This window comes from Parasteatoda tepidariorum, chromosome 4, assembly GCF_982258835.1.
Source record: "Parasteatoda tepidariorum strain Cologne lab strain chromosome 4, Ptep-v5.0, whole genome shotgun sequence".
Taxonomy (NCBI): Eukaryota; Metazoa; Arthropoda; class Arachnida; order Araneae; family Theridiidae; genus Parasteatoda; species Parasteatoda tepidariorum.
In genome coordinates this window covers 56,782,866-56,791,898 of record NC_141758.1, presented here as the reverse complement: position 1 = coordinate 56,791,898, position 9,033 = coordinate 56,782,866, and the positions used below count along the sequence as shown (strand labels likewise).

At 31.3% G+C, this 9,033-nt stretch overlaps 1 protein-coding gene across 1 annotated transcript in view; it reads right to left on the bottom strand.

Annotated features, from left to right (window-relative positions):
- Positions 1–1,139: 1,139 nt before the first annotated feature.
- LOC107440993 (uncharacterized) overlaps positions 1,140–9,033 on the bottom strand; it is a 52,966-nt gene continuing 45,072 nt past the window's right edge. The window contains exons 11-12 of the mRNA XM_087162174.1: positions 7,449–7,564; positions 1,140–1,297 (exon numbers count right to left, since the gene is read on the bottom strand). Coding sequence (XP_087018300.1) covers positions 1,260–1,297; positions 7,449–7,564 — 154 coding nt within the window. The 3' untranslated portion in view covers positions 1,140–1,259. The remainder of the gene's footprint in view (positions 1,298–7,448; positions 7,565–9,033) is intronic.

The following is a 9,033-nucleotide window of genomic DNA, read 5'->3' as shown; positions in this document are numbered from 1 at the left end:
TAAATCCTTAAAATATAAGAATAACACTAAGTTGAGGAAATTTTGCGAGACACCAGCTCATATTAACATAACATAAAAACAAAAAAAACACGATAACTCTCATGGCTTGCCCGATATAATTTTAACCGAAGATTCGTCCACCACATTGGGATATTTTAATCAGCGCTGTGATCCATGCTAGCATACGAATCAAAATGCTTTTCGAATCTGTGTATTTGGAGTCAAAATGAGCGCCCGATTACATAATAAGCAGATTATGTAATACTCTAAGTAAGCTGATTAAAGGGAGTTGTAGACTGAGTCTGATGAAAATAAGGAGGAAAGTTTACTGGAGTATCTCGGGGAGCTAGAAGCGAGCTAAGTTTTCATGAAATTCACAAAAAAAAATTAATCAAAATTGATTTGTCATTTTGCGGAAACATTGACTCAATGCTGGATTTAGAAGCACAATAGCAGAAAACATAAAAATATATGAAGAGTTTCTACTCTAATATTACAGAATGTAAAAAGTTAACGCATTATTTTTCGAACCACATCAAAATGGCAACACTTTCTGACTAAATGCCCACAGCGCCCCGATGCGGGAAAAGACTTAACTACTCGTTGATCATTTGTTTATCTCATAGAAGGAAATATCACAAAATAATTTAATATATTTATATCAGCACAAGTTTGGTTCAATAATATTTATTAAAAAGAAGCGAAAAAACCACTTAACTTTCGAACTATAAATATAATTGAGACATTAATAGTTGAAGTAAACAAAAATACGACATAGCAACTACATTATAAATTGTACCAAGTCAACTATTCAAATCAATAGCATGAACCAACTATTTTTTTCCTAGAGTTGTCAGAGGAAGGAGGGCGAAGAAAAACTTTGAAAAAAGCGTTCTAATGACGTCACAGTCAATTGTCTTATGTATTATTCATTCATAGAGCTCCAAACGTGCGCATTATAACATACTTCATGTGAGTAATTAGTCTTGCTGCGTGTGAAATTCGAGTTTACTTAAATAGAAAAAAGCAATTCTTTGACGATATTACTAAAAGGTCATTACTTCCTTTATGTCATAAGGTGCTCCAAATTGTGAAAAGAGTTTAAAACAATTATACTCACTGCATATAAGAATAACCAGTTACACAAAAGAAATTTATTAAAAATCATTAGAAATTGAGTAAAAAAATATATATTTAGGTAACGTAATAGAAATTTTATAAGACCTTGAATAACAGTATTTCACTATTTATTTCTCACTTTAGTCACTAGATTCGTCCGAAAACGAATGAATGTCACCTATAATAAAGGAAATAATTCAGATAATGTGAAAAAATATCGAAAGGCATTGGGCATGATAATAATAAGCCACATTTTCAAATTTTACAGTAGAGCCTTTTTGAAAACAATACTATTTTTAAGTGATAATATTACTGCTTTTATTTTTTTTTCATTAACGGGATTCCCAGTAACTTGCAAAGTATATGTATGGAAACAATGCTAATAAATAATTCTGTGTAGAATTGTTAAATTTGAAAAAAGTATGACTTATCAATACATTTGTCCTATGCCCTTCATATAAAGTATAACATTTAAATCCCTATTAACTCCATAACCCAGATAACATATGTTGAAAAAGCAACCATTATCTTAACATTTCTGATAAGTATATTTTATTTGTAGTTTGTATATCATGTTAATTAATCTAAAGATTTAAATAAAGCAATCCCGTAACAGAAACCAGGATCGCCATGGAGGTTAAGGTGTTAAACGTTTTCGTGATGAACCGTTTTTTTTAGCAATGTAGTCTGCCTTTACTTCTCAGAAGAGTTTGTACCCATCCGTGTGAACATAAGTTCAAACCACCACCAGAGGGAGCCACCCCAGTCCTTCACAATTTCAATGCCTTTAACAGTTGTGTCAACGATTCAGGCTAGAGTTATAACAAACAATATAACCATTGAGCAATCCTGTGTTTGATATAATTGGATAATCCAACCAGACTAGCAATACTATCTGTCCTTAATAATGACAGTTCAATGCATGTGACCACAGTGTCATTCCGGCTCAGACTAGAGTTATAACGAACAATATAACCATTGAGCAATCCTGCGTCTGATATAATTGGATAATCCAGACAGACGTTCAATATGATCAGTCCTTAATAATGACAGATCAGTGCATGTAACCACTGTGTCATTCCGGCTCAAACTAGAGTTATAACGAACAATATAACCATTGAGCAATCCTAGGGTGTGATATAATGGGATAATCCAACCAGACTAGCAATATAATCTGCCCTTAATAATGACAGTTCAATGCATGTAACCACCGTGTCATTCCAGTTCAGACTAGAGATATAATGAACAATATAACCATTGAGCAATCCTGTGTTTGATATAATTGGATAATCCAACCAAACGTGCCTAGACATATAATAAGTTCTTCATAATATCAGTTCAGTGCATTTAATCATCGTTGCATTTCGGCCCAGACTAGAGATATAATGAACAATATAACCATTGAGCAATCCTAGGGTGTGATATAATGGGATAATCCAACCAGACTAGCAATATAATCTGCCCTTAATAATGACAGTTCAATGCATGTAACCACCGTGTCATTCCAGTTCAGACTAGAGATATAATGAACAATATAACCATTGAGCAATCCTGTGTTTGATATAATTGGATAATCCAACCAAACGTGCCTAGACATATAATAAGTTCTTCATAATATCAGTTCAGTGCATTTAATCATCGTTGCATTTCGGCCCAGACTAGAGATATAATGAACAATATAACCATTGAGCAATCCTAGTGTGTGATATAATTGGATAATCCAACCAGACTAGCAATATAATCTGCCCTTAATAATGACAGTTCAATGCCTGTAACCACCGTGTCATTCCAGTTCAGACTAGAGATATAATGAACTATATAACCATTGAGCAATCCTGTGTTTGATATAATTGGATAATCCAACCAAACGTGCCTAGACATATAATAAGTTCTTCATAATATCAGTTCAGTGCATTTAATCATCGTTGCATTTCGGCCCAGACTAGAGATATAATGAACAATATAACCATTGAGCAATCCTAGTGTGTGATATAATTGGATAATCCAACCAGACTAGCAATATAATCTGCCCTTAATAATGACAGTTCAATGCCTGTAACCACCGTGTCATTCCAGTTCAGACTAGAGATATAATGAACTATATAACCATTGAGCAATCCTGTGTTTGATATAATTGGATAATCCAACCAAACGTGCCTAGACATATAATAAGTTCTTCATAATATCAGTTCAGTGCATTTAATCATCGTTGCATTTCGGCCCAGACTAGAGATATAATGAACAATATAACCATTGAGCAATCCTAGTGTGTGATATAATTGGATAATCCAACCAGACTAGCAATATAATCTGCCCTTAATAATGACAGTTCAATGCCTGTAACCACCGTGTCATTCCAGTTCAGACTAGAGATATAATGAACTATATAACCATTGAGCAATCCTGTGTTTGATATAATTGGATAATCCAACCAAACGTGCCTAGACATATAATAAGTTCTTCATAATATCAGTTCAGTGCATTTAATCATCGTTGCATTTCGGCCCAGACTAGAGATATAATGAACAATATAACCATTGAGCAATCCTAGTGTGTGATATAATTGGATAATCCAACCAGACTAGCAATATAATCTGCCCTTAATAATGACAGTTCAATGCCTGTAACCACCGTGTCATTCCAGTTCAGACTAGAGATATAATGAACTATATAACCATTGAGCAATCCTGTGTTTGATATAATTGGATAATCCAACCAGACTAGCGATCTAACTAATCCATCATAACGACAGTTCAGCACATTTAACCAATCTGACACTTCAGTTCAGAGAGATATAAGGAAAAATATTGAGTAATCCTGTATTAGGTACCATTGGCGATTACCGATATAACCGGAAATCAGACTAATCGATAATGTGATGTAACTGTTAGATAATTTGTTAGACTAGCTCTTTTTGTGAAGTATAAAATAATTTCTATATTTTCAGAAAAATTAATTCAACGTTAGAAATTTCGGAATGCAAATCGCGCAAAGTTGCGTGAACTGAATATGACGCAGGTGCTATCTTGAACCATTTTATCAAACTAACAAATTCTTCTTGAACCTAATTACAATGATTCAAAGTTAACGAAAACTTACTTCAATTTAACACCTTAACTTACAAGTTTAACTTACAATATTATGGTTCAAAATACCGATAATATGGTTCTAAATTAAACCGATATTTTAAGAGTTTAGTCAAAAGTTTCAGATTAAATAATCTCCGGAAGTGTCTTAATATCTATAATATTAATGGAGGCAAAATTTCGTGTATGTGGATTGAAAAAAATCGGTATATGATACTGAAAATTAGATCGAGAGCGTTTAATATTTTACTACAATGACAAAATTCTCACAATTTCCAATTACCTGCAACCTTTCTTTTTCGTATTTGTATCAAAATTTTCTACAATCTGAGTTTTCGGTACAACGAACTAGTAATGATCTCAATCACTTTTGATTAACGGGGTTCTACTATATAATTTTTTACTTCATAGAAATTTCAGAAATAAAATTTGTGATCATAAAAAAGAAAATGCATGATAAAAGAAAATGCATCATTTCTTTTTCGTATTCGTATCAAAATTTTCTACAATCTGAGTTTTCGGTACAACGAACTAGTAAATGATCTCAATCACTTAGGATTACAGGGGTTCTACGATATAATTTTTTATTTCTTAGAAATTTCAGAAATAAAACTTGTGATCATAAAAAAGAAAATGCATGATAAACCGGAGCAATAATTGACAAAAAAATTAATAAAAACAATTGAAGCTGTCAATGTTAAAAGAGGATGAGTAACATTTTTACGAAAATAAGCTTTTTGTTGATTTTGTAATCTGTACAGGTAAACGCAATGTTCAGAGTATGAGCGGGAGATGGATCATGGCTATATCTCAGGTAACGTCACCCAGTAGTTTATTTTTTCATTTTTGAAAAGGGAAATGAGTAGCACATGCCCCATTTCCACACTGACTTGGTATAACTGCAGCAAAAGTCATGTAAAATCATATAATCGAGAACCGATTACAATAATTGTACAATAATCGATAGCGTTAATAATTATCGTAATCAGCGCGCAAATAAAGCTTATCAATATTATGTTTTCGTAATTGTAACAAAGTGAGTTCTATTAACTTTGATACTATTATTTAACACTCAACTGCACGCGCTGAATATTTCAACACAAGTACAAGCGTGGCGCATTTTATACGCCACTGGAAAGTCAGAGAAATAAATAGTTGCGGCTCAACAGTTTTCCATCTGTAACCAACATAACAATGCCACTGAAACAATAAGACTGACGAAACAAAGGACACGTTCATACAGCAATCGCGATTTTTCACACAGCCATGATGTACCGGGAAAAGTGGTTGTAAGGCGGTAAGTACATCAACAGTTTCGTATCCCACACATTCTCTTTGGTGGCAACTAAAAAGGATGTCCCTTCCCAAGTATTAAAGCTTATCCAGTTGGACGTGCACCCATTAACAGCAAAAAATTGGATGACCTGAGAACCCTTTCGAACCATGTTGTTGGTAATGATTCAATATTGTAGAGATGGCCAAAGACTCAAACAGAAGCTAACTCAGTTACACAAAATCTCAATGAAGACAGCTATTGGGGGATTTGAGACTGAATGAACAATTTCAGTACACTATTGACTGATAACATGTAGGGGAGAGTCAGGTAGCCCCGCCCAGCGGGTACCCCCACCCACAGTCAATTTCATATATATAGAATATTTTTTCAAGTCAATGGGCCATTGGACATTAATTGTTGTATTAAAAAAAGATTATTTTCAAAGTTTCAAGTATTTATGCAGCTGTTAACATGGTAAACAATAGTTTTGAAAATATGTTGAATACAGTAGTCATGAAATTAAGAAAAATTGGTTGAATGCTTCGATTAAACTTCATTTTAATACTAAAGGAATAATTTTTTTCTACACATACAGCATTAAAGTATGTAGTCTTAAGTTTAATTTGCGCGAAGAAAGAAGTTTATATGTGAAAAATTGTTAGAGTAATTACAAATTTACAAAAAAATTGGATTTCGGGTAGCACCGCCCAATTTTATTTCGTCGATAAATGTACGGTTGCAAAGATTATTATTTTATTGCTTCAAATTTGAATGTTATAAGAATTTTTAACAACAAATATTGCTGTTATTAAATGATAGAATTCACTAAAAGTATATAAATATGTAATAAATAAAATAATTTTGTGATAAAAATGATAAATGAGGTTTATATATTGTCAATACATTGGTCACTTTCATTTACACCTGAAAAAACAGTCAGAAAACATAATTTTTGTAACTGGGCGGGGGCTACCCGGCACATTTTGAAAAGAGCTGAAAAACATGTTTTTTTAAATTTCTATTTTTTTAAGTTAAACTATTCTTTTTTTGGTTTATTCTTTTTGCATTATTTAATTAGATGGTAAAACAATAGAAACATACAAAAATATTGATTATTACTCAATATTATATAGAAATATAAGCAATACTCCTTAAGTGGGCGGAGCTATCCGACTCTCCCCTACTAATGATTTGTCATTAACTTTTACAATGTGTCAAAATATTTGTTTGGGAAATTAAATTATTGCTTTTAACATAAAAGGATAATTCTTCCTTAACTATTTTTTCCTTTCTTTCTTTTTGGTGTCAATGTTAAATGGGGATATGTGCTAAATTCAAAAATGCACAGTTCCAACAGCTATACTCATTTTTTAATATCAAATACCGAGTAATTTTGACTGCCTGAAGAAGAGAATCCAACATTTTGAAAACAATTAAAATAGTCTTTTCATAAATGACACAGTTATTTTAGTTTTTCTCGAAAGTGCAGATTTGTATCATATCCCCTTTTAACATTGACTGCTTCAAATACAAGAAAAGATTTTTTCTTGGTTTAAAAAATTCAGCAAAAATATTGAGGAAATCTTCATATATTATAATATTATTGATATAATATATTTATAATATATTATAATTTGTACTATAATAATATTATGTAATATAATATATTAATAATATCCTACAACTTATAATGTGATTAATTAATAAAGTTATTTTCCAAGATTTAACTTACTAAAAATGTTAATTAATTCGTACATTTTCAGAACTTTAATTTAGATGAAACCGTAATTACTTCATATTTATTGATTGAATATTTTTATTTAGTTATATCTGATAAAATAGTATTCGATATAATAATAAATAAAATAATATTATTTATATAATATCATTTTATATGTTATTTATTATTTTATTTAATGTTATTGATATATAAAATAATAGCAATGAAAATTACAAAGGAAACTAACTTCTGGGAGTAACATTTGTCATTTTAATCAAAACCTCCCAATAATCCAAGCCATAGTCTTCACATATTTTAGCGAGGGCTTCTTTATATTCCGGTAAAGTCAAAACTACTTTTTTTCTGAAAAAAAAAATCAACATGAAGTCCAGTAAAACTAGATTTTTTCTAAGGAAAAGCAAATATCGTAAATTTTTCATAGAAAGCTTTGCTACGTCCTTATTAGTGATATCTGAAAACTCTTCCGACTCTTTGCTATACGATTCCCCCATTTTGGAAAGAAATGAGTGTGATTTGAGGGGGGTGGAATCGAATAAGTCAATAAAAATAAAGATCAAGGAAAGCATTGTTTTTACGATGAATTGAATGAGATGATAAGTCTAATAGCTTAAAAGGCATATTGGTGGAATGTACAAAAAGTATGATGTTCAACTAGCCCTTTTTATACATCTGAAATCAAGATATTTAGACAAGTGCAGTATTATTTCTCACGTATCGTATTTTTTTTAAACAAACCAGTCCAAACTTGAGTCAATAGAAATTAACACTGCAGGAATCGCAATGTATAAATATACTATTTTTTAGTATTTTTTTAGTTGGTGAAGTGAAACATTGCTTCCGTTGTACGCTTTTACTCTAAATCGAATGAGATCAAGTTCGAAATAAGTCTAATAGCTTAGAAGCTATATTGGTTGTATGTACAAAAATATAATTTCCAACTTGCCCATTTTATTTATCTGAAATCTAGACATCTGAATTATTTCCTACGCATTGTATTGTTTTTAAACAAATCAGACCAAACTTGAGTCCGTAGGAATAACACTTCAGGAATTGCAATGTATAAAAAGTACTATTTTTTTACTTGTACTTATTCACACAAGTGGTATTGTGTAGCAACGGGAAGTATGGGGGTATTCAGATATCATTCAAAACTTTCGATGAAAAATTACCTAGGATATAAATTTTTTCGAAGAAATAATTTTTATGCATAATTTCCGATTTAGGCGGTGGTTCGACGTGTTTTAATGATTTTATTTGATGTAAATTAATTAGACAAAAAATTACAGGTAACATATAGTTTAGTTATTAAATTTTATTTTATAAGCGATGTTGAAAAGATGACTGAGTTTAAAACCATCAATGTTTAACTTCATAGCCTTGCAATTTTGAAGCCAATCCGGAAGACAAGGGAACTTCTGGATCAAACACTGGAAGAAACATGCCTTGGAACTAACTCGCATTTGTTTTAGATGGAGAGAGAAGCTATGAAAATCTTGATCGACGACAAGGAGATTCTAACTCATTATCCGTCTACCACTGAGAATATTTTAAGTCAGCACTGTGGTTGGTGCGAACCGGGAGCAGAATTCGTATCGACTAGCCAAAGCCAGCCAAACTAATGAGCATGCAATTAGGTACTATTTATATTTTATTTGGGCACAAGTAAATAAAGTTTGTGATGTATACTCTGCTTAAAAATAATGTTTTTTTTTCAAGTTTGTTTCAATAAATATTTTTTTATGAAACTGTTTCGGATTTTTATAATGTTTTTGTTTGTTGAATGAAAAATTACTCTTACTTATCCGTAAAAT